Raw genomic sequence first — 27,456 nt, 5'->3', positions numbered from 1 at the left:
TGAACTAGTTCACACCTCTCAGCATGCATAGAAAAAGAACCAGAATCTCCAGGCAAAGGAAGTACTAGAAATGAGAAGAGCTGTCTTGCCCATGCCACACAAACAGGAGAGAGGGTGCAAGGAAGATTATTTACTCCCAAGAGCTAGATTTTCATGTTGATCTTCAGCATCTTCTCTGGAACCAGAGAACAGCATGTTTTTCATTACCTCTCTGATTTCTACTGAATCTTTCCTAAAGATTAAAAAATAACCAAATCTTAATATGAGAAGTTTTCAACATACACAAAAAAAGTACAGAAGAAAATAAGGAACCCATATACTTAGCCTCAATAAGACCAATCCATGGCCAATTCTGATTCAGGTACATCCCCACGTACTCACCCCCTCATATTATTCTAAAGCAAGTCCTAGACATACTATTTTGTCATCCGTAAATAACTTCACTACCATCACCTAAAATATTAACAATAATTTCTTTATATCATCAAATACCCAGCATTCCAATTTCCAATTTTTGAACAACTGTCAGAATTTTAAGTAATCTTTGGTTTAAATTATGATTCAAATAAGGTCCTTACATTCTGGTTGGTTGTTATGCCTTTTAAGTCTCCTTTAATTTATAGATTTCTCTCCATTTCTTTTTTTTTCCCCTTGCAATTTATTTCTTGAAAAAAATCAAAAATTTTTTTTTGTTCTATAGAGCTTTCTTTTCATAGTCTGCATTTTGCTGACAGCATCCCTACGGTTTCGGCAATTTTGAAAACTCACGTCTTTAGGTGCTGTCCTTCTTACTGCCACTCCTTCTTGAACATTCCTTTGACAGCAAATCTTTGCTATCTAAGTCTCGTGGTCTGTGCACTCCTGGAGGGCAGGGGCATCTCTCGTTCAGTTTTGGTCACTGCTGTCACTCACACTCACCACCTGGACGGCAAGCACACCTGGCTTGTTGGATGAATCGAACGCCTGAAAGAACTATGTTCTTTTCATTATGTTTCTGCCATGTACACCCTTGAACTCAGCTTGCAGCCCTGCATTTTGCACTACATGTATTTTTTTTCCCCCACGTGTGGTTAGTGTCTAAGGACAGGACAGACCTCATGCTGGTTTTAAAAACACAGACATTTTCTCCACTGTTCTGTAAGGATGCTCCGCACAGATCAAGATTCTGAGTTACCGACCGTAGTTCAAAGGCTGACTGACTTTTCATCCTCTATGGTTCTGGAATGTACACTGGTGCTTCTATTCTCCTGACTAATATTTTAAAAGGCACCTAGTTGTTAACTGAAGAGAAGGCAGGCTTCCCAGACTTTTCCTTGGATATTGAGAAGATATTTATTTTAATTCCAGAATAAGGATTTCCTTTAGAGCTCCTGCTCTCTCCCACCCACACCTCCATAGGTCCCCTGGGGGTGGAAGTGGAGGTGGTACAAAGTTCTGTACAGGAGAAACTTAACATTCTATAAATAAGAGCTTGCTTGCGGAACGAAAGAAGAGCCGTAGCAAGGAAATCTCTATCCCTCTCGTTAAATTAAATTGGAGCACTTGCTTATTTAATATAGTCAAGTATAGGAAGAATTCTCCTTCAATTTTTTTGCAGACTAGATTAAGTTTTCACCTAGGGCACAAAAAAGAGTAAATAAATTCATATTGATCACCTAGGAGGTTATTAGTAGATCAGAGTTTTGTGTCTCCAGACTCAATGAATTTTTGGATGCAATTCAAATAATTGCTAATGCTTACTCAGTTCAAGCAACGTAATGGAGTATGCAATGAAAATCAAGTCTCCCTTCCACCTAAATCTCTGGTCTCTTTCCCTAGAGGCAACTGCTTACTCTGGTTTCTTACTGTGTGCCAGGTCCTGTGAGCTTACCAATTATTACCAGTTTCTGTTACTATTGCATAAATAGTGTGACCCTATAAAGCAAGTGGACTTGTTATCCTCATCTTCAGATGAAGTAAATGAGACTCAGTGTGTATTGGTGATTAGCCTAAGGCCACATGTTTAGGTGAGTGGCAGAGCCAACGCTCAGAGCAAGCCAGCATGGGATCCCACACCCATTGTTCGTAACCATTAACTCATCCTATCTAGAAATACAAAAATACGACCTACTGATACCTTCAAACAGTAAACTGTAGACTTTCATTTGTCAAATTGTTTTGGCCAGTTTGATGGTTTGACTTTCTTTCAAGGAATTAAAACTCTACAGCTTACAAGGTTTGTATAAAAAAGAAAAAGATATGGTCCCCATTTTATAGGTAAGGAAATTAGGAAGAGAGACAATGGATAAAGCAAGGAGTGGGATGGGGAAGCGAAAGAGGAAGAGCTTTGGCAGAAATTTTCAACTTTTCTGTGTGTGAGTGTGTGTGTTTATGTGTGTGTGTATGTGTACAGTATGTAAACCATAGACCCCTTTGACAGTCTGGTAAGACTAGGGACGCCTTCTCAGCATAATGCTTTAAAATGCATAAAATAGGTACAATTCCAAAGGAGACCAACTGCATTGATATATGGTTATCAAAAACTTTAGAAAATAAATGTGTGGCACAGTGATATATAAGCTTCCTTTTCAATGCATTAAATAAGATCTGGTGGCAGGTGTAATCCTAAGGAAATTTAGAAGTCCTGACGAGTGTAAATGATACTTTGAGATATTGCAACAACTGTAATGTGATATGAAAATATCTGTGATTTCCCTTGGTGACAAAGTCACAGACAATGCAAGTGCTACTGTGGTTTGCTACCTCCTTTTTTTTTTGTCATATTCAAGTTCATGGACCTCTTGAATTCTAGCCAAACACTCCAGGTTCAGACTCTCTCCCCTGTAAGAGGACATGAGCAAAGGTTAGAGGGTAATACTTAACCTTCCATCCTGCACCTGCTACTAGTACTATGCTTCAATTCCACATTTTTCTTGTCCAGATGATGCTCTGTTGAGACACTGTAAACAGTAGATTTATTTAAACTACACTCCTTTAAAATATTTTTAATTTGAAAAAGTAATAAATGCACATGGTTAAAAGAATCAAACATAAAACAGTATGCACTGAAAAATATATCCCCTTTCCCAGAATCCCTCCTATATCACTCAGAGCTCTTGGTCACCAGCAACAGAAACTGACAGCAGAAAAGGAGTTTATGGAGTAGCTCACAGAATCCACTGAAGGCTGGGGAGACAGGTTCGGTCAGGAACCAAGGGACAAGCGAGGTGAGGCACAGCCAGAAGAGCCCCAGGGACAGCTCTGCTGGGACTGTTGCTGCTGCTGGGCAACTGCCCTGTCCTTGGATGCCCCTGGTCTAACCCGCAGCTGCAGTGAAGGTTCTCTAATGCTGCTGTGCCTTTGGGTCCTTCTTTTAATGAGCTTGTAACAATAGGTCATGCTTAGGGTATTATTCTGGTTATTTCTATTTTACAGATGAGAAAACTGAGGCCTGGGGAAATTAAGTAATTTGCCTGAGGTCACATGGTGGGTATTACCACCGACTGAAATCAGAACCAAGGTCAGCCTGACTCCAGAACCTGAACCTGTGCTCTTGATCTCCACCTGCTACTCCTTCGCACTATTCCTGTCACCCACGGTCTACAGATCCTGCAGCCCCTGCTTTCACCTTTACTTCAACATTAAACTGAGTGGTTTGAGCCCCTATCCTTTGTAATAACAGGGTCTGAGTCCCTCCCCATCTCAAGAACCATCTTTTTCTTACCTCCTGGGGGCACATGGACACTTGTTTCTCATCCACTCCTGAGTCAGTTCCTAGCTCTGCCCCTGCCCTCAGTTCACTGTGTGGGAGGCTCTTCCCTGGGACAGATACCTCCCTTTCCTTGCATTCTCCAAAGAAATATTAATACTGTGTGTACAGCAGTGTTGTTGCAGAGGTGGGGTGGTGGCAGATGCAATCTGAGCTTTTTTTTTTTTTTTTTTTTTTTTACAGTGAAGGATGAATTCCAATTTCAGAGACGTTAAAAATGTAAAAAAAGAGTTTTATCTTAGAATCAATGAAACATAAGAATTGATTTGACTAAAAGTTGGAGAAGAAATGGATCAGAGATGGTTTTACTTCTTTTCAATGTAGAAAGAAACCCATATCCTTGATTGGGAGATCACTAGTCTAGGTTAATCTCTCCAGAATTATTTTATCAGAACTATTCCAAGTTCTGGAGAGAAAGACGTCTCTTCATCCTGCCAAAAATTATTTCGTAGGAGTTCAACTTGTAGTATCACAAAACTAGAGACAGTCATTTAATTAAAGAGTCCTCTGAAGAGTTCAAACTTTCCAAATGCATTGCGATGTCGATATTCTCCATATGCTCTGGAATTTTCAGTCTATAATCTTAATGTTTGATTTTTTTGAAGGGTGGTTTTTATTTAAAATGAAAGTAATTGCACTAAAGAACACTGTGGAGGAATTTATTGTGCTCAAAGCCCTGTTCCAGGGGTTGATTGGGGAGACCGAGTGAGGTGCCTAGTTCAGGACAATAACATAGTGACATTCATACAGTGACACTAGAGTTTGAAACCTGGTCATAGCTTCCACCTAAACTGTACTTTTCTTTGCACCAAATACTGGCAGTATTTGTCTTCTTATGCTGCCTTTGGTTTTCTTTTAAGTGAGTTCCAAAATTTCCAACGCTTTCTCTAAAATCCGTACTATCTTCAATCACATGTTTCTTGCTTGGAGATTTAAGCAAAGCCTTGTTTGTTCTTTGCAATTGTATTCACTACCCAGGAAACAAGCCAACTTGTTTCTGATGGACAGAGGAAAATATGCCAGCTTAACCATGTTTACAATTGCTTTTTGCCATCACATCATAGATTCTTAGGAAATAAGAAAGAATTTTATCTGGGTACTCTTGGCTTTTTGTTACAGCCTTTGCATTCCTCTCATTTGTAGTAATGGTGATCTTGCTATTCCTCTGTTAGCTGGTGGCTGTGGTCACTGTTGTGTAGTGTTTTTCTTTGACCTTCAACGTACGGTCGTCAGGGGAGAGGACTCCGCTGGCTGATGGCACCCTCTCCTCCTTTGCTTGGTTACAACAAAGGCAGATTTACGACTTTGGTTGAAATGCATAGTTTCATAAGAAGGAAAACAGATGATAATTTTAGTATTTAGATGGAGATGAAAAACAACCTTGAATAAAAGGTGAATATTGATTTTAAAAAATTTGTTTACCCAGAATTGCAAAACTGTGCATAATGTGATTTCATTTCAGATTTGTTAACCATGTGCTGATGGAAATTGGCCACAAAGAACACACTTATTTTGGATTTTAAAGTTTAAATAAAAATGAACTTCTTAAAATTTATGTTGAAACAATAATGATACAACCCTTACTGGTTGGTTGATTTCCTAAAATTCTTACAGAATCCCAAATTTATGACAGCATGACTATTCACGCCGGCACCGGAAATTCAGGTCACGTTAATGATGAGGTGGATGGTTTTCCTAAAGCTATTGAGATTCATCATCTTTTTTAGTAATTCTTTCTTTATAGAGAGAGGATTCTGTAATAAATTTACTTTATACTTTCTTTGTTAAAAAATACTTTACTTATGTACTTGGCTGCGCCGGGTCTTAGTTGCGGCACACGGGATCTTCGTTGCGGCACGCGGGATCTTCGTTGCGGCACGCGGGATCTTTTAGTTGTGGCACGCATGTGGGATCTAGTTCCCTGACCAGGGATCGAACCCGGGCCCCCTGCATTGGGAGTGCAGAGTTTTAGCCACTGGACCACCAGGGAAGTCCCTACTTCATACCTTCTTAGTCATGATCATACTCAGGTGTGCCTCTCTGATGTTCACCCACTCAATTCAACCAACATTTATTGAGTGCCTATATTCCAAGCACCAGCCTGGCACACACAAATAGATGCATAGTTCCTGACCTCAAGAAGCTGGCAGTCTAGCGGGGAGATAGACACATAAAAAAATCATTATAATACAGTGCAGTTAGACTGGGGTTGAATTTGGGGTGTTGCAGAAATTCTTGAGTCACACATTTCAAACAGACTCCTGGGTCACTTCCACAGATGGCTCATTTCCACCATTATGTTTTGATCCACCCTCCATTTCATCCTGGATTTTTAGTTTACCTTATTTTGCTCTTGTTTCTTCTTTGATTAGACAATCTCCTTAAATACAGCACAAGCATTAAAAGTAATAACCGAAAATCTGTATGTGCAGACATGGAAATGGCCCTACACTGATAAGTGAAAAATATGATGTGCCTTAGTAGGCTCAGGCTCAATCCCATTTGTGAAAATATATTTTTAAATATATATATATAAAAATATGTAAAAATATAAATATATCCAACTGGATATTGGATATATGTATTATATATATAAATATATATCCAATATACTTATATATAATTTGAACATATTTGGAAGAATATATGCCCATCTGTTAGCAATGGCTACTTTGGGGAAATGGGTTGGGGAAGGGAGAGACTTCAACTTCTTGTTTCATAGAATTCTGCTCTGATTTTTTTTTTAACTTAAAAAATTTCTTTAAATATTTTGAAAAAATAAAAATCCTAGTTAGCTCTTTGTTATGCGGAACAATAAGCCCAAACTAAATGAAACTAGATGTCCTCCTTGGAAACCTTAATCCACCCTTCCCATCTTAATCTCTCCCAACCCCCTGCATAAATCTTTCCATGAAGCCAGGCTCCCCTAACACACCGAGCATATTCATTAATGTCTTAAATCAACATGTATTTGTTGACTGCTTACTACAGGCACTGGGAATCCATCAGAGAAAAAAACAGCGCCAACCAAGTGGCACATCCCCTCACCTCCCTCTGCTTTGGTCCATGTCTTTTCCTGTCTTCTCTATGGGCTCAAGACCCCCTCCTCCAGGAAGCCCTCCTTTCCTTCTCCCTCCTCTGAACCCTCCTCTGAATCTTACAGTATTTAGTCTATATAAGTCTTTTGAAGAGTCATACCGGCTAGACTAAAGGTTCTAAGAGAATAGTAATCCGATGACTTAACATTTTTGTACTTTCAGCCTTCATTTATTAATTACATATTGAGTGACTACAATAAGGATAGAGTAGGGAAGCTGGCACAGATCACATCCACCTCAAGTGGAGAGGAGCTACATGAAACATGTAATGATGCAGATAACTCCTCCATGAATAGTGTGATGAATAGTATGAAAGAGAAGTAGAGAGCGTCATGAGGATATATACCAGGGAAATGGATGCTGGACTGAGGGCAGGGTTTGGAAAGGCTTCCCTGGGGAAGTCAAGTTTAATTAGCTGGGATGTGAAGGAAGAGATGAAGTGCTCAGAGGGAGGGGCCCAGGTGGGAAGCATCACGGTGCACAGGAAGTGAAAGATGGCAGGGGTAGCTGTAACCTAGAGAGAGAGAGGTGTAGGGTTAGCAGAGGAGGCTGGAGGGGTAGGTGAGGATCAGATCATACACGACCTTGTACGTCACCTTAACCAATTTGGGCTTCATTCTATGAGCAAGGGGAGCCACTGAATTCTTTTAATTAGAGGATGGACAAGAGCACAGTTACCTTTTAGAAAGGTCCCACTGGCTAATGAGAGGGAATGGATTAGAGAGAGAGCCTGGGGGTTTCCAGCACTCCCCAGCCAGTATGGACTCAACTCTTTGTGGACTGATTGTTAATATAGTGAATGCTTTTCCATCAGGTTAGCATTTCCCTCTACATCTCGATCTCTCACCATCCATCTGGCACTTTTTCCTAAGGCCTCTTCCCTACCAGCCTTCAAATAACTCTAGAATTTTCCTCTTTTAAGAAAAGGGAAAGAAACGTAAACATGCACTTCACAAGAGAAGCTACCCAAACTGCCAATACATGTGTTAAAAGGCAATCAACTCCGTTTGTGTAATCAGTGAACTACAATTATAAAGCACTGCACCACTTACCAGAATGACCAAAATTAGTGACAATACTTAGTACTGTCAAGGCCAGTACCTACTGTTGTCAGGGGGCTTTGATCCTCTGCTGGTAAGAGTGTAACTTTGTTCCTGCTCTGTGGAAAACTGGCAGTATTTCCTAAAAATGAGCAACATATCTTTACCCTCTGACCCAGCAATTGCACCACAAGATACATACGAACAAATTCATGGCAGTATGATTCCTATGAGCCCCAAACTAAAAACAAAACGTTAACATGGATAAGTAAGTTGTGGTATAGTCATACATTGGAATACTATAGCGCATTGGGAAGAAATGAACCACAGCTACACCAAGAGTATGACATACAGCAAAAAGAAGCCAGGCATAAAAGAATATGTACTGTGAGTCTAATTGCACGAAGGTTTCAACTTAACTGATGCAATTAGAAACCAGGATAGGGGTTGCCTTTGGATAACCATTACCCCTAAGGAGGGGGAGAGACTGGGAAGGGGCACCAGCATGGGTCTATCTGGGGTGTTCATTGTGTTCTAGTTCTTGACCTGGTGACGATTCAAAGAGTGTGGCCACCTTCACAGATCATCGAGCTGTATGCTTAGGATGTGTGCACTCTTCTGCAGGTGTATTGTATTTTAATTAAAAAAAAAAAAAGGAAAAGAAAACTTCAGATCACATCCCAAAGGAATAAAAAAGAAAGCTCTAGGTCCCCAGAGCTAGAGCTCTGTTTTGAGTCTGTGGCAATGATAACCTGAGACTTGAACTTAGTCGGTTTTGTTGCTGTTGTTGTCTCTGAGCTCTTCTGATGTCATTTCCTTCTCCACAGCCCTCCCTCCAGGGCAGTCCTGCTGGGGGATGGTATCCAACAGGACCCTCAGTGCTAGGCTGTGGCGAATTCTTCTTTTGAAGGAAACTTAAAAAAAAAAAAAAAAACTTGGTTTAAGGTCTTGTCTAACTTGTTTCTCTTTATGCCTCTTGGTTAGTGATCTCACTCACTCCTCCAGGCTCCTGAGCACTTTCTTCCTTTTTCCAATCCTATACACTCTCTTGTGCATCTTTGAGTTGTTTTTAATTGTTGAGAGAAATATGCTTTAGTTTTGCAACTCAAAATATCATTAATACAAATATATTTCACAAAATTCTACCTTTGCCACACTGACTTAACTTCGTGCTGTTAGGTGATCAAAGAGTTTTCGCACCTGATGCTATATCCCCATCATTCGTCTGAACAGTTCTATGCTAGTATCTCTAACGTTTCTGAGTGGAGTTGTGTAACCATAGGGCAAGTTACCTTAAGCTTTCTGATCTCAATTTTCTCGTCTATAATGAGGATAATAACAGCCCTCTCCTCTTACAGTTGTTGTGAGATCTAAATGCGGTAAGACATGCAGAATGTATAAAATAAATACATTTGATAATAAAATAGTTGCCCAATAATGGCAACTATTGGCATAAAATAGTTGCTCAATAAATGGGAGTTGTTTGAAGTACTAAGGGCAGGAAGTACTGGTGATTTGTCCCTGCAGACCTCAAGGATTAAACAGAGACATGTTATTTAGAGGGGTTGATCTGTCGAGACCAACTGGTGAGAATTCTGCCTGGTCCAATTGAAAAAGGAGTCATTTCTCTAAAACCGCAGTCAGCCCCAAGGAAAGGTCAGCTTGATTCAGTGGCAGGCACAAATAAAACAGGTAAGGCTACCAAAATGTTTGGTTTCTTTTAAACTTAGGTGATTATATGGCTGACAAGGACTGGGGAGCGAGAAGAGTACTCTATATCTTAGAGAATCTTGTAAAATGCTTTAACAAATATATAAGAATCATATATAATTGGCACACGCTTTGTTTGAATGCAAACACTGCTGTTAAAGTGGTGCTTAAAAACAGTTTGTTGGCCTTCTCTTCATACAGGAGAAACATTTCTCTCGTTTACACTACTCTCTTGCTTAGCAAACCCTTATTTATCCTATAATGCAAGTGTAATCAGCCCAACATGTCCAAATGCCCACAGATTCTGAATTAGTGGAGTCTGAATTAATGGAATTTTAGACTGTTTCTCGTGGAGACAAGCGTTTGAAAACTACCCACTCCAACAGTTTCGAGAACACTCTATGAAAATGACCCCTTCCCTCCTCTTTCCCCGCGTCTTCCTGCTTTGCGTGTTTCAATTCTGGCTTCAAAGGAGACAGAGGAAAAAAAAGACTCAAAAGTATTCTTGGGACATTTGAACAGTTATTTATTGAGAAGCCACAGTTTTCCACACTTTCCTAACTGTAGGCTTTATATAAGGCAAAAGCAAGATGGATCTACTACTTTACACAGAAAGAAAGAGCTCTGCAGAGGACCCCAGGGTCACGCAGTTACAGATCAAAATGCAATATACATGACAGATATAAAAAACAGTGTGGAACAAAATAATTTAAATTATGGTTACAATCTACTGAAGGAAATATCCATGTCTTATTATAAACACATTTATAGTCTAGGGTCATAATTTAAATATTCAGGTCTTTTTTTTTTTTAACATACACGGTTATTGAAACATAAAAGCAAAACATAACATTTAATAGGATGAACTTTGATAGAAGACAGTCGCTCTGAACTGTGCTGGATGTTATGATAGGATCGCCCTTGCCGTGGCAATTAGGAGGATCAATCCACTGGTATGTAGCCATCCTTTTTTGGGTAACTATCTGGATAAATGAAAGGATGGGTTAACAAGGACACCAAGGGTTCATTTTTCAGTTTTAGGGGAACAGAAAGAACTGAAAGTTGGTTATTGGAGACTTGCCTTCTGTTTTTCAAAAAACAAAGCAGATCTATGTGTCTTAGTTAAATTCATTTATTGTACTCATTTAAGTAACTGGCATCCACATACGGGAAACAAAGAAAGTACCTGGCGTACTCGCCCTCACATCCATTTACCGTCGACGCTCACACAGCACATTGACGAAGCATCATTGAACTCTGCTGATAACAGGCATACACCTAGCAACTGAGCTATGTATTCTCCATAAACGGTATTTAAAGAATGGTGCTCCATATTGCTTGTAAACATATAGACATGGATTCAGGAAATCGTAGAGTCGAAGGTCGTTTGCTAATCTCGGTACCACGTAGCTAAAATGGCAGTTGTATCAGTACACATCTCATGGCATGGTAGTTGACAGAAAATTCCATAATGGGGTTAACTAACAGACTAAGGACATGCATTGATTACAAGACTCTGTCCTAGTGGACTCCAGGCCCAAGCGTTCTAATCGTCCTCTTCGTCTTCCTCATCGCTGTCCTTCATGCTGATTCCCTGCAGACCCCCGCCCTCGCTCACGGACGCTGTGGCCTCCTCCACAGTGAGACGGTTCCGGATGGTTTCGTAGGTCTTGCTGTTTAAGGTTGAGTCCAGGACTCCTTGCAGTCGGAAATCTCTATAGGTTTTCTAAGGAGGGAAAAGATGCAGTGATGAGGGAGATCTCATCTCCATGAAGGGAGGGACAGGGCACAAGGCAAGCATGGGGTTGAGAATACTGACCTCAGCTAAGTGTCACACTTCATGCACTGTCACATGAAAAGCCACCATGCTCAGATTTCACTTGTACTGAAAACTGAGATTTGTTGAATGACAGAAAATGAGAAATGGTGACAGGATAAACTGTATTAGATGAGACAAAGCAAAGAACATAAGCTTGTGTTTATTCAGTTCTGTAAAGGGAAATGTTCCATAATTGTTTTGGTTCCTTTTTTTTTTTTTTTTTTTGGTCTGGTTTTTTCTCTTAGGTTTGTATCGTATCATATGATAGACAGTGTGAGGGGCTATAACACATAAATAATGGATCAAATGATTATGGTATTTTACGATTTCTGCTGCAGTCTGGTCCTTAGTATTTGTGAGGCTTGTAACTGCGTATCCCTCTGTCTCATTCACAAGACAGACATATGCATGTCGGTATACGAAACCGATCACGGGCAGCAACAATTACGGGGAAGATGGAGCGTTAATGCCTCATCAATATGTTGCGGGCATGTGACATTTCTCGTCTCCTTAGGAAAGAAGTGTATCTATTCTGTTCACAACTTCATGGTCTCAGGGAAGAAATTTGGCTCTTTTTCAAGAACAATGGTTTGGTATTGCTGTACCACACAAGTTCTTTCTTTGTTCCTTCAGGCGATTTCTCTTGGATTTCCTTAGGTATCCCAGGGACTGTTTTTCTAGGAATCCCTTCGCGTTAATTGAACATGACCAGAAGCATCTGGCTGTTGTCTACTTCACAAAACATTTTTTTGAAAAAGGTCCCTCTCTAACTACAACTCTCCTCATCACGCTGCATATCATTTCAGCTACTGATTCTGCTGTTTCTCCTCTTGATATGGGAAACTTGCTAAGGGGTCAAAAGGAGGAACAGTAACATACTTCAACGCCACTTGCATTATGATTTCTGGTTTTTGGAGTCCATCTGATGCAGTCCTAGTGTCAATCACCATGTCAACCACTCCTGAAGGTCTCATGTGGTAATTAATGACTGCAGAGTTAACTAGTGAATGTTGTTCAGCTCAGTGAAGTCCAGTAATAAAAGATTATGGATAGGATGACCACGTGTACCCTTTGCCAGTTTATATCTATGGTCCCAGTAGGATTATGTGTAGCAGCTTCTTTCTTTCTTCAAAGTAATCTGGTTTCGACACTAAATTCAAAGGTCATCCTAACTATGGATCAAGCTGCAAGGCTAGGTAGCTAGCGGAACTGTGTCTGTACCTGGAGGGGGAAGGGTAGGAGGCTGAGTAAAATGCTAGGTCTGGTGGAGGCCAGATATCCAGATGATTTACTTGATTTTTCTGTACTTTTCAATCACTTAGAATTGATTGCCAGAATATGATGGGAAAAAGGTAGAAATCACTTGAATATTCTCCTCTCTAGTCAAATTCCAGAGCAGTGTGTTTCCCAGCCAGACTCTGAATGTCTAAGGGCAGGGACCACATAGAGTCATTTTTTAAAAATACTCCATCTTGTAGTATACAAGTAGGGGCTCAACTAATATTTGTCCAAGGCTGGAAGAATAAATGCTTGCTGGATAATGAATGAATGGATGAATAAACCGAGTGATGCAGAGGCAGGAAAGAAAGCCAATTATCATTGGAAGTTTGCCTCGGAGAAGGAGGCCCCTGGGTAACGCGTACTTAGCGAAGAGGTGGTGAATTCTGCTTCATCCCTCTGTGCTGTGGCTCTAGTTAAGCTGGGCCCACTTTTGGCAAAAGTGAAGGAGTTCCTTTGGCAGGGACGTTTCTGTGTCCCTTGCCTGTGGTTCATGTTTGTGTTGTTTTTGGCAGAGGCTAAGAAGAAACCTCCTCTCTGACTTGTATTTTTTTCTTAATAAAATATTGCTAATTCTAACAGTCTCAACAAAAATCTGAAAATCAGTAATGGGAAGATATTCTAACACACTAAAATTCATGTCTTCTTTTCATGTCTACCCAGGAAGGGTCAAACAGAAAAAATTCCCCTTAAGAGTATTTATAGCCAGAAAATGGAACGCAAAGGGTCAGGCAATGGTTAGTGAGGTTGCCTTAAGGAACTGAAATTTAAATATATGAAAATTAGGCTGGGTGCATAGTCCAAGTGCATAGATTTCTTTTTTAAGAGCTGCAGTACACTGCTGTCTGCAACCTTCCCTGGGAGGACTCTTTGTGAGATCAAATGCATATGATAATAATTCTCCTTAATTACACTCAACGGAACAGTAATTGGTTTTAAGTCAGCACTGGGGTAGAGGAGCACCTTCAATGAAATGGCGCTAATCCGAAAGAGACTAAGAAATGGGGCAGGGTTGGGGGGGGAATAGCGGGGGCGGGGGGGGGGGACTTTCGGCAAACTGTTAAGAAATGGAAATTCACCTCCGTTTTATCATTAAAATATTTTGAAAGAGACTTTGTGCTCTGAATGAGATTTTTGCATACGAATGTTTTAAAACCCTCTATGGTGAAGCATCAAATGGAAACTGAAATGATCAAAAATGTATTTACCCCCTTCTGTGATCTTATTATTTCATGTAAACCACTGAGATTTCACGCTGAAATAATTATCATTAGTCCAAGGCACACACACAAGAACAGGGGGAAAAAAAAAGCTACGTTCAGGGTATGTTACCTCACCTTCGTGATCCTTTACATTTGACTGTATACACGCATTGTAAGAGAAACTACTTCAATTAACTACAAGAACAATATTGATTTGCATCCTGATAATGATCCCAGGACATATTTAGAAAGAGCCGGAGGGAAATATTTCTATTAAATTAATTGTGGCAAAATTTTATTTAATTAAACCATAAATGAAATTGGTAATGGATGCGATTAGCATAGTGCTACCCAAAAGCCAGCTTTTGAACGTTTAATGCAAAGGGCATGATGGCCCTTGCAGTATATTTGCATGGCAAATACATAAAGTATTTTTCCAGTCTGGATAAAATATCAAATTCCTTTTTATTAAATTTCCCTTTGATGTCTGAGTAATAAATTAACCAGGCATCCCAAAGTGATTTCACCGGTTTTTCTTGCCTGAGATACTATTTTAGGAATCACCTTGTTTTATATGTAAACTAGTATTTTTTGTGTTAAGGAAGTTCTGCTGCTTGCCAGTGAAATGTATTTCAGTGAGCTGTTTGCAAAGGAGAATCATTATGTTTTCTTTTACCTTTACCATCCTAATTAGTGTTTTCAACTGATAAATGTGAAGCTGTAAGTCCATCCGGTCCGTCAGCCAGGTACAGATCACGTTCATGGAGCTGCTGTACCATTGCTGAAAAAAAAGACAAAAGTTCTCCAGCCAACACATCATGGAGCATTTAAGAGCAGAGACGAAACAGGCCACGTGTGAGCACCTGCTCTGTTCCAAGAGGAAAACAAAATGGTTAAAGAGAATTTCAGAGCACACAGATCATGAACAGTGATTGACGCAAAAATCCCGAGGTACCAGATCAGCCGAAAAGAGATCGGTTTGGACTTTGAATCGAAAACAGAACTCTTCCACTATACACACCTCATATACAATCAATTCAGAAAGCCCACCGTTTGCTCTTCTGATTCTCCTTTTTGTTGGTTCATTTTACTCAGTTGAGATTTAAGTCACTGTTTGTGTCCTAACGCCATTGTCTCGGGTGTCCAAGACGATGGGGGCTTCTCCACTGAACCAATCGATGCCACTTGCTACTTACCTTTTGAAAAAAATCCAGACCCTGTCTGCTTAGGACAATTCTGGGAATCAGGCTGAGAGCCTTAGGAATTTAGGGCAAAGTTTACCTTCCTTTACCCTAAAGGGGCATTCGGATAAAGACAATGAAGGAGGGTTTCTCTTTAAGGGCCAAATTATACTCTGGGCAGCTTATGTGGCCTTACGTTGGCTGTGCAATCTGTTTTAATCTTAACACCAAAAAATTATGGAAGATGAGAGAAAAAAAAACATCTACAAATGAGCTCATTTCAAGCTGTTGAAATCATACTTCCCCTTAAGGGGGTTAAATTTTGCTTCTTGTCTGTGAAAAATGCTTGAAGCTGTGTCACTTTAGACTGCCACCCCTGTGGTGCACGGAGTCTCTGGTGCGCTATAATTTTGCAGTACTGCTCATATATTCATAAATCTCACTCGGAGACATATGAACAGTGTTATGAAGTGTCAGTACAAAAAAAAAAATCTAATCTTTTAAACTTCACCAGGTTTCATTACGCATTCCCGCTTATACCAAACAATTTACAAATAAAATGAAAAGGTGTGGATGGACCTATATATTGATTTATAGGGCATGTATATGAACTGTGTGCAGAAAAGATGTAAAAAAAAAAAAAGTGGTTAGAGAATTGAAACGCTGCATACTCTCCTGTTAACGCACACGCACACACGCACACGCACACACGCACACGCACACCAGTGGAGATTTGAAAAGCATAAATAAAAACATGTTTCTGATGGTAACTCCACCCTTTCTCACCTAAAGATCATCCAAAATCAGTTTATGCCTAACACTCACAGTTTTTCCGCAGCCTTGTTTCTGACTTAATTTCTTTAAAAAAAAATTAATTTGGGTTTTTACTTGCAAGGTAGAACTGCCAAGTTTCACCTTGCAAGAAACGACACAGTCTCAGCCATGGCGTTCCGAAGCCCTCTTTGCAATCGTTCGTTTCTAGGCTCTTTCCTCATCAGAGCCAATTGTGGCTCTCCTTGGAGCCCAGCCGCAAACAGAGACCACACTACCCCAATCAAGGCAGCACTGCAGCCTCACAGCCAGCTTCTGCTCTTTTAAAGATCACGGAGGCGAAACTGTCAGTTTCAGGAACCTTCTGTCCCTCCCCAAGGGAGCAGGCGGGGTTGGGGGGGTAGGGATTTTTTTCTTGAGATCTGCAGTTCACTCCACATAGGAGTGGCGGTTTGCCCTGGTCAAGCTGCTTCAGGCACGGACAGGTTTTCTCCTCTAGGAGCGAGAACATTTCACTGAAACTTTTTTTGGGGGGGTTGTGATTATTTGGAGGTGTTTTTGGCACCTCCTGCCTTGGGATTCTGGACCAGCTCTTGCTGTCACTGTATCTGGGTCTGTTAAGGGGCTAGGGATAGGAATATGACTAGGTCATGGGTGTTTCTACAGCCCTACTTTACCCTCAGCTGGGGGACCTCTTGTGTTTACCCCAGGCCTCAAATTCCACATTTACTGACTTATTCTGACATGAAATCTGGGGGCTCAAATAATCTATTTTGAGAGTCATGAGCAACGCCCCCTACCCCCGACTCCCACCTCCTGGGGTTGGAAAAGGACCTTCAAAGGAACCTGGGTGACCTCCTGGCCAAACCTACAAGACCAGGACCCCATGATGAGTGCATCTCAGGGACACAAAAGAGGAATGTGGCACTCTGGCTTCTAGGCAGAGGTGGCATTTTGCTTTGGCTGTGACAACGGGCAAACCAGCACTGGCTTCTATCACTGCCAGCAAGCCTTGTGCAACATGCCTTTTTCTCTTTGCTGAGAGATATGCCACCTTTCAGGGGAAAAAAATAACGAACTCCCCCCAGCCCCCATTTTATGTAAGTAATTCCCATTCTTGTAAATGGCTTTTGGCTATTAAAAAATAAAAAGGGAAAGGTAGACTGCTATCAATACTCTTTCTCTGCTGCTGAAAGGGTAGGGCGGTAGGAACTGCATGTAGCGATGGATGGATCAGCGCATCGCGCTCACAGATTCCCACCCCAGGAGAACAAGAAAGCCCTGGAACATCCATGCTTTTTCTCCTGGATCTCACATCTAGCAAAAGAAGTGTAAAAAATGTATGATGCCCCATTGGCTACACATTTCAAGAGGCAAAAGGGAGTAAGTCACGCCTTTCCAAACCTTATGCTCAGTAGATGAAATTGGAGGCACTCTTGGATGAAGCACAGCGCTAACTTGGTTTTCCAGAAAGGCGCTTAAAGGCACTTGGATGTTGGAGAAAGCAGGAGTCACTGCCTTCTAGAACTTTAAAACATTAGCGGTGAAGGGGATCTTCCACAGAGCTCCTCCTTTGTAGAGGAGGAAACAAAGGCCCAGAGAGGTGAAGTGACTTGCCCAAGGTCACACAGCTAGTGAGTCTGGAAGTGGCAGTTTTCCAGGATTAGGCACTGGAGTGAAAAAGCTGATCATCTAATGACTCCTCCCTAGGAGGGTGTAATAGTGCGCTGGACATGAGAGCTGATCTTGTGTATCTCTTCCCAACTCTACATTCAGGGGTATCACATTGATATCTAGAACTAGGCCTTAGTGGGGGTTTTTACCCTGTGGAAATTGGCAAATGCCACAAACCAGGGCATTCTCCCTTCCAGAAAGCCAGTTGTTATAACATTCAGTTCACAGTGCTTATTAATCAGGTTTGCTTTATTTGAGATCGATGCTAATACAGCAGATTTGTTATGATTCTTCCAAAGAGGAAATTCATAAAACATTTTAAGTTCTCCCCACTTTGTTTTGTCTCTGGTTCAGACATGCGTTTTCCAGAGATAGCCTGATACCTGGGCACTAAAATTTTGGTAAAATGCACTCTAAACCCTTAGAAATAAAAATTGTGAGCTGATGACATATACTAAGTATTTAAGTATACTCATGACTCCTTTGCTGCCTGCCCTTAATTCAGGTATATTAAATGGAAACTTTCTACATAAGGTTACTTTAATCCTAAAAAAGTCCTAGAGAAATAAAATCCCCAGTACCCTGGGTACCTCTAAAGTATGTTCTCTGGGGATAATTCTGTGAAGGTGTTAGAGTTGGAAGCCAAAAGGACGCCCATCACAGCTACGGCCTGCAGGAACTTCCTGGGTAGTTAAAATCACCTGAAACTAACATGACATTGTAAATCAACTATACTTCAATAAAAAAAATTTTTTTTAATTGAATGCAAAACAAAGAGAACCTGGAAGGTTGATCTAAAACTATGCCATTTAAATCTTTTCCCTCCCTCCCTTCCCTCCCTTCCTCCCTCCCTTCCTTCCTCCCTCGCTCCCTCTCTCCCTTTCTTCCATCATAGTTGTTAAGAGCACAGGCCTTACCTGTCTTTTGCCTAGGTTTGTGATCTTGGGCAAGTTACTTATATTCTCAGAGACTCATTTTCTCAATCAGAAAATGGGAATTAATCAGCCTTTCATAGGCTTTTTGATGCTAAATGAATTAATGCTAATAAAGCTCACATCACAGTACTTGGCACATAATAAGGCCTCAATAAATGTTAGCTACTACCATGATGACCACCACCACCAGCATCATCACAATTGTCACATCACCGTCACCACTAACATCTTCATCATCACCACCATTAACATCATCTCTCTCCTCTTTTTCTCCCTCTTTCTCAACCCAAGAAATACCACGAAACAAGGAAGAAAGCAGAGCAAGTGACCAGAGAAAGTCATGCGACGGTGGAAGAAATTATTCCTATTGGAATATCTCTGGAATCATATGCATAAGTCTTACAGGACACATCACTAGCTCAAAGTAATTCCACTGTAAATTTGTTCTGTGTTAGATCATCACCCAAACCTATAAAACCATCCTGGGTGCATTATACACATTTAAAACTATATTGACCTAGATTTATATACTGGATTCAAAGGATTCAGACAAATAATGAGTGATTTTTCAAACCCTGTGTGGATAAATTACAGCTTCAGCTTGGGCTGGCTACTTATTAGCTGGATAAACTCAAGCAAGCTACTTAACTTTCTGACCCCTAGTCTCCTCTTGGGGTTAATACTTACTTCATAGGATTACTGTGAGTGTTAAAAGAGATAATTATGTAAAGGGCCTAGCACAGTGACTGTCACATAGTAAGCACTCAATAAAATTTAGCCACTGTTGTTATTATTACTCTCAAAAACATAACAGGTATCCTTTTAATATACGGTACAGAAGAATTTTCTTGATACATTTCTAGTAGAAATTAACTTGCCAATAATCGGGCCACACATTCTGCCCTGCAGTTACACTGACTTCATGCAGAAGAATCGTTATACACAACATGTCTCTTCTGTCATGCAGGGGCTCACTACAGCTAGGATTGGGGTGAGGCAAGTGAGGCAGGATCTTGCAAGTGCAGGATTGGATGCTGCCTTTAATGAATATTTTAGTATTTTGTTCATCATAGATATTTTGCATTCATTTTGATTTTTTTAACATATTAAAATAAGTATTTGATTACTATATTTTTTGGCTCCTCCTCAAATTTTGCAACTGAGAAGTGAATCATTCACCTCTCCCTAGTCCCCAGCCTTGGGTTCATTGTTTCCCCCTGGGAATTTTATCCTTGGGAAGTGCTGCAGGATTGTGAGACAGGATGAATAATTCACACCTCACGGGACAATATAGGGTTCCCAGAAAATGGACTTTCACTTGGATTTGGATAATCCCTCATCAGCAGGATAGAGTGTTATTCCAGTGACTGCTGCTGCCTTTATGCCTCTATCATCACAGCCACCTAGATGAGTCTAAATTCCCTACTCCCACCCCTATCTTGATGTTAATTCAACGTCCTAAAGGGACCTTACTGTTAATGATTCGTTTTTGGAGCCAGCCACATCGCATACCTGAGTGGCAATGAAAACAAGGGACAGAGGCTGAAAAGGAGACAGAACTACTCAATGTGTTTCCATACTCATTAATTACAAGGGTAACATACCCGCGTAACTACACAACCCCCCCATCAGACAACGCCATTCCATAGGACTTTATAGTCTCAGTTTTTAACAAAGTACTATTTTGTACAGGATTCCTAATACACACATACACATACATACACAGTCACAAAATTAATAAAAATAGTTACCTACTCATTGAACACCGAGTCCTTACAATGTACAAGCACTGTGAAGAGCATTCTACAAGCATCGTATAGTTTCATCATCGAGTTGAACTCTTAAGAGTATCTATAAGGGGAGCGAGGGACTGGGAGTTTGGGGTTGGTAGATGCAAACTATTACATATAGAATGGATGGACAACAAGGTCCTACTGTATAATACAGGGAACTATATTCAATGTCCTGGGATAAACCATAATGGGAAAGAATATAAAAAAGAATGTGTGTGTGTGTGTGTGTGTGTGTGTGTGTGTGTGTGTATAAAAAACTGAGTCACTTTGCTGTACAGCAGAAATTAACACAACATTGTAAATCAACTATACTTCAATAAAAAATAAAATTAAAAAACAAAACAAACAATAGAGTATCAATATTATTAACAGCCCTGTTTTGCAGATGAGAAAAAGGGGCATAGGTAAGTTAAATAAGTAGCCTGTGGTCACACAACGAGTAAGCAGTGGGACAGGCTTCAAGTTGGTTATTTACCACTACATCTGTACGAGTTGTCACATTCACCTCAATAATTTTAAAAAGCAATGGCTTGTTTATATAGAAACAGCTCTGGTTTCCAGGTGCCTTTTCAGCAAAGTCATTCAGCTCTGAACTTCTCAAAGGAAAAGTGTGTGGGTAGGATAATGCTCTTGGATCTGTCTCCCTCAGAGCCCAAGCTTGGCCTGGTGTTGAAAAGATTCTACTTTTTTATGAGCTTAGAAAGTCACTAGGCAGAGGGAGGCGAGTCAGGGGTTTTCCCACGGAAAACCACTCAACAGCCTTCAACAACTAATGGATGAGAGATAATCATGGCTGACTCTTAAGGGAAATGATTAGAAAGTTGGATGGGGATGAGAGGTGACATTTTTTAGGTAGCATCAACGTATTTGTTTTATTAAACAGAAAATATATTTACTACATAATATGCATATTCTGTTTTACTTAGAAATACTTTAAAACTTAGAAAAGTTGTAAAAATAAAATAGTATAAATGACACCCATATACCTTTTACCCAGATTCACCTATTGTTAACATTTTACCCCATTTGTTTATTGTTTGAAAAAATATATATATAGTCCAACTATATATATATATATATATATATATATATATTCCAACTATATATATAGATAGATAAGATAGATAGATAGGGTTTTTTAAATTAAAACAATTTTTTTATTGGAGTATAGTTGATTTACAATGTTGTGTTAGCATCAACGTATTTTTAATTTCCCCCCGTAGCCCTACCTAATCCCTTCTTACTTTCTCTTAGGTTGGTAACTCAGCAATTGCTACTAAAAGAAAATTCTCACTGTGGGTAGTTTGAGCTTTCAATGAGAAATACAACTAGAAATATTGCCTTTGTCACAATGAATTGAACTTTCCTAACAGAGTTTTGGAGATACAAAAGTTATGACACTGATAAAAATTTCAGTTCTGAAAAATTATCCATTATAAGTTTTAACATTTTCTGTGAACAGGGAGAGTAAAATAGAACCTTGGGGAAATTCAGTTTCATGTGTAATTAAAGATGTCACCAGAAGTGCTAGAAGAGAAATTTTAGGCAGAGTCACAAATCCAATGAAAATAGTTTAGTGCAAAACTCAGTTCTTCCTGTGTCGCTTTTTTCTTTAAAGAAACATTTTATTGAAGTCTAACATGCGTACTGCAGTGTGTCACTTTTAGCAAAACACACGCACATACACACACCTTCTGAACAAGACATGCTGCCCCATGCCTACAATGGAAGGTAATATTTAGTCCAATATAGTGAAAATGAGCTTTTAGAAAATTTGGTATTTGACCTACGGACCAATAACTGCACCATGCACAAACACACATCTTCACACACTTTCTTTGATTAAAAACTGTGACTCAGGGACTTCCCTGGTGGCACAATGGTTGGGAGTCCACCTGCAAATGCAGGGGACACGGGCTCGAGCCCTGGTCCGGGAGGATCCCACATGCCATGGAGTAACTAAGCCCATGTGCCACAACTACTGAGCCTGCGCTCTAGAGCCTGTGAGCCACAACTACTGAAGCCTGCGTGCCTAGAGCCCATGCTCTGCAACAAGAGAAGCCACCGCAATGAGAAGCCCCTGCACCGCAACGAAGAGTAGCCCCCGCTCACTGCAACTAGAGAAAGCCCATGGGCAGCAACGAAGACCCAAAGCAGCCAAAAATAAATAAATAAATTTATAAAAAACAAAACACTGTCTCAGTCCAATACATCCTAAGCAAGAATGATAGCTGAAATTTACAAGGACCTGAGTCTTATGGTTGGCTTATTTGCAAAGATATATTTCCTTTGAAACTGGCATGTTCATGCGTATACGCCAGGGAGGCAAAGCTCTCAATGCCTGGGCAGTTCATGGCTAAAGTCTAAATAGTTAAGTCTTTATTATCATCTGTAGTCTTGCTTCACAGATGAGGAAACTGAGGCTCAGAGAAGTAAAGTGCTCTAGCATCTAGCAAGAGATGGAACCTGGACTCAAGAGGCTGAGAGGCAGTACAGCCTAGTGGCTAGGAGAATAGACTTGAATCAGGCCTATGCTGTGTTTGAATCTTGATAAATCCCTTAACCTCCCTGTGCCTCAGTTTTCTCATCTGCTAAATGGGGATGATAATAAAAACCATTTAGGGTTGTTGTGGGGATTAAATGAGTTAATATGTGTGGTGTGCTTACAATAGCACCGGGCACATACTAAGTGATACCTGTTACTATCTTAGCCCCGCTATCCTACCCTGCTTCACGAATAAGAAAGAGTATCTCCCTAAGTGCGAGCTCTTCAGGGTTGTGCAAAGCTTTCTAAGCAGCTTCCATTCTTCAAAAAAGATCTGAGCAAAAAGGTAATTTGTAACCTCTTGGTAACCAACCTGCATTTCTGGACTGAAGAAACACAGTGAAACCTGGAAGATTTTTATCTCCTCTTTGGAAAGTACCCTTTCTCCAACTCAACACAACCACACATCAGAGAAATTGCCTCAGCACCTCGCCTCGACTGTCTAATGAAGAAAGGACATTTTATTTGTTGGCAAGGAGGCAAAGAGGAAGATAATACTTTGACCACACCCATGTGACTAAGTTCTTCATTTTGCTTTTTGTGACAAAAGTGGGTTATAATTAGTTAGGGGGAAAAAACCCCACAACCTATGTAAACGGCTGTATTGAAATACTGTAATGAAATCTTTTACATTTGAAACTTTCAATGCATATTTCTTCCTTACAATTTGGGTAATTTAAGAGCATGTGAAAAACTTCATCAAGGGTTTCTCCACACTTCTACCAAAGTCCCCACAGCTTCGTTAGCCTGAGCTGCAATTCCACAGCCTCACAGATCTCTTTAGGGCTAAGGATCACCAGGGATCTGGCTGTATTTGGTGTTCTAATCCAGATTCAGAGAGGGTTTGACAAAGAAACCTTGGCATGTTCAAGGCATTTGTGCCAAGTGGGCACGAACGAAAGACTGCACGCAAGTTTCAGGGTTTGTCAGAGCTCCCCAAGGGAGCTGATGTGCCTTTCTAAGGGGGCGTTATCATCTGAGTACTTTAAAAAATGGATACGTAGTTGAAAGGTGCAATCTTTTGCCTTACTTGAGTGTTACTGTAATTCAGGATTTGATTCACCAAAACAACTGCTGCTAGAAATGGGTATTTCCAGTCACAGCTTCAGGACGCCCAGCTAAAAGCACAAAGACACCGAAGATAACCGACACCAAAATCAGAGGGTATAGATAATCAGAATGACCTTCCAGGCTATCTCAAGTGTCCTTTTTACTGGAGGCTGGGTTTGTTTTTTTTTTTTTAAACATTAATTCTCTGGTTGCCTAAAAACCATTTCATTGAAATCTTTACGAAGCTGTCTTAGTGCCGTGGCTTTTCAAGGTTCTAAACTCTGGAGAGCATCCCCCTGAAAGTCTGATGCAATCAACAGTGAGGGGAAGTCAGAGGCTCCTTGCTGAAACCGTGGTTCCAGAGACTGTGGTAATCTACAACCTGGTGTGAAGAGCACCCACTACTCTTTGCCTTTAGCTTCTTCTCATAAGGAAGAGATAGTGCAAACGAAATAATTTTTAAAAAACTTTGATTTAAATTGCTACTGCTTAAAATGTTTGCTTCTTCTATAGGAATGTGTAGAATTTCACATTTGGGAGCAATTTTATTTTTAACCTCCTTAGAAAGAGCCTAAATGATACCTTAATATTCTTTTACTAAAATAAGCAGTTATCTCTTCAAGACCAAATTTCAACTCCCTAAACCTGGAGAAATATGAAATATGGAGAAATATCCAGCAACAAGTGTCTTTAGCAATGATATTTCAAATGGATGACCAAAATGATGACTCCGTACTTGGACTCTTGATTTAATGCATTGCAGCCTTCTAACCAAGTCATTACTATCACTTTTAGTTGCCTGGGAGAAAATACAGGGGAAGTAAGAGTCCTGAAGGATCCTTTCTGAAAGTAAATCAAGCAGGAGAGTTTAATTCAAAGCTTAGCTTATACAGGCTATACAGGGGTCTCTCTCTCTGGAAGGCACGTTCTCTGTTTTTGTTTGTTTGTTTTTGTTTTTTTTAATGGTTTGATGAAGTTGTTGACAATCTCGGTAAGCTTTCCAAGCTACCCAAAGCCAGACCAGAAACAAGTTCGTCGCTTCTGAATCAATCAGACTGTATGAAATCCAAGAAGTAACAAATCCCTTTGTATCCTGCCCAATATGTCTCAATATGGTGGGTGGTCACCTGCAAGGAGATGTGATAATATCCAAAAGGCTTGCTTTCCTAATACTTCTAAGATATTGCTGGAAAGTTTACCATCTCTGAATGAGAAAACTAAGTCAAAGATCAACGGATAGATATTTTCCTCAAGACAGGAAGGCAAAGGATGGGAAAGCAGAGGCACGAAAATGAATTTTCAACTGCGAATGCGATCTCAACTTACACTCTGATACCGTTCTTCCACCATTTCCACAACCTGAGTACGTGCTATTATAAAAAGACGTAGATCCAGCAATTCCACTTGTGAGCACAGATACAAAGAAACTGAAAGCAGGATCTTGAAGAGATATTTGCACACCCATGTTCAGAGCAGCGATATTTGCAATAGCTAAAAGGCAGAAGCAACCCAAGTGTCTATTGACAGATGAATGGATAAACAAAAGGTGGTATCTATACACGATGGAACATTATTCAGCCTTAAAAAGGAAGGAAATCCTGTCACATGCTATCACTTGGAGGAACCTTGAGGATATTATGCTAAGTAAAATAAGCCACTGAAAAAGACAAATATTATATGATTCCACTTACATAAGGTGTCTAGAATAGTCAAATTCATAGAACAAAGAATGGTGGTTGCCAGGGAGTGGGGTGAAGGAAATGGGGAGTTATTGTTTAATGGCTATAGAGTTTCAGTTTTGCAAGACTTAAAGAGTTCTAGAAAGTGGTTGCACAACAGTGTGAACGCACTTAACACCAATGAACTGCACCCTTTGAAACGGTTAACCTGATCAATTTTACGTTATGCTTGTTTTACCACAATCAAAACAAAAAGAAGGGAAATGCAAAATTGCTCCCCTTACTGAAAAGGAAACTTTGCTAAAGAAACCACGGCTAGGTAGCAAGGTACATATTCTAATCTGGAACATCCAACCGCGTTTCACAAAAAGCCAAAAAATTACATGCATGAGGAACAGGGGCATTTCATTTAATCCCAGGGCTGAGACAATTTCTCAAGGCCGAGATCTGCGACTGCAGAACAAAGAACATATCTGGTAGCATTTGCTCAGTCACTTATTGGGTTTATTTAAAACATGCCACGGGGCCAACATTTCTAAATCTGTGAAAGAGAATTAAATGAAGCCCAGAGATGAGAACTGAGAATCCTCATGGAGGATTGGGTCCAAACAACAAGAAAGGATGCATTTTTCACACTGCGTGATGCATCACCTCATATGGTTTCACGGAGACTCCCCCATCCCCTTCCCGCCCCCTGATGTTCCACGCACAGATTTGATCAAGCAGCACTCAGCCCCGAGACCCTGGTTCCCTCTGCCCAAAAGGGCAGCGGCTCCCCGATCCAGAATCACTCCCCCACCCTACCCCACAACAGATTTATTAAGGTTTGGAATGTGTGTTCAGGAAGCCCTTATTTTAGGAAACAATTAAGTAGAATTAGGCTAATAAAGCGAGGCAGGCAAAGCTTTTGCCCTTTGCTGAGAAATAACTCCTACATGGAACAGTTATACTAATAAAAATCATGTATTTCTTAAATGCCTCAAAATGATCTTTGCACCCAGCTCGGCAATTAACACTGCCCCACTGAGGAGCGTTTATTCCCCAGGCTAAGGAGGATTAATCTCCGTGTTTGCTCGACCAACGTCTTCCTTTGGTGAAAATACAGTATGAGGCTTTGGGCTGGAAACAGAAATTTCTGCAAGCGGGAATTTCACAGGAGGCTTAATTCCCTTCTCATCTTAGAGGGTGGCAAGGCGGACAAGGAAGGGCTGGGTGCCCCCTACCAGGCCCGCATGGAGGCCCATGCCAAAGACCTTCTTGGGCCTATCCTTGACCCCAAGGGAGGATGGGAAGACCTTACTTCGGGTAGCCTGGGCTTCATCAACTGAGGGGACTCTCACCCCCCAAATCCCCAATCCCACTCCCCCTCACAGTAGCCATTAAAGGGCCTTCTCCTGGGCCAGGAGCTATAGATTTCCCACCTCCAAGCCTGGGCAGGAAGTGACCGCTGGGCAAAAGGGGGACACAGACCCTCCCGTTGGACGCTTTGTCTCCTTGACAACACCCCAGCTGGTGGCCCGAGGAACAGACTTAATTTCTTTTCTTTCTCTGCCCACCCTCCCCTCCCCATACTTCTTTCCCTCTTTCTCTAGATGCAAACGTACGACATCCAACATAAAGTTGCCGAAATAGCAATCTTGTCTCTGAATATATAAATTGCAAAAATTGATATGAATAAATCTGCAAGTAGCACACTGATTGTGGCACATTTCATCAAAAAACGGCGCTCGGTTGCTCGGTGGCTGGGGAGGGAGGTGGTGTCATTACACATACAGAAAAACATCTGCAAACTCCCAGCTTCTTTACTTAGAACTGAATGGAGGCATGACCTCCTGTTCCTTGCCATGAACCCTGAGTTCACACTCATATTTTACATGTTACAGGAAGCCACAGCTCGCCCCAGGGGTGCTGCAAACAGACACGCAGAAGCCAG

General features: G+C 40.7%; 1 protein-coding gene across 14 annotated transcripts in view; it reads right to left on the bottom strand.

Moving 5' to 3' along the window:
- Positions 1–10,098: 10,098 nt before the first annotated feature.
- CADPS (calcium dependent secretion activator) overlaps positions 10,099–27,456 on the bottom strand; it is a 482,411-nt gene continuing 465,053 nt past the window's right edge. For all 14 annotated transcript variants that reach the window (XM_057554533.1, XM_057554534.1, XM_057554535.1 and 11 more), the window contains 2 exons: positions 14,572–14,676; positions 10,099–11,322 (listed from right to left, as the gene is read on the bottom strand). In XM_057554533.1, the coding sequence (XP_057410516.1) occupies positions 11,143–11,322; positions 14,572–14,676 (285 nt within the window). In that variant the 3' untranslated portion in view covers positions 10,099–11,142. The remainder of the gene's footprint in view (positions 11,323–14,571; positions 14,677–27,456) is intronic.

This window comes from Balaenoptera acutorostrata, chromosome 10, assembly GCF_949987535.1.
Source record: "Balaenoptera acutorostrata chromosome 10, mBalAcu1.1, whole genome shotgun sequence".
Classification (NCBI taxonomy): Eukaryota; Metazoa; Chordata; class Mammalia; order Artiodactyla; family Balaenopteridae; genus Balaenoptera; species Balaenoptera acutorostrata.
This window is presented reverse-complemented; position numbering and strand designations above follow the sequence as displayed.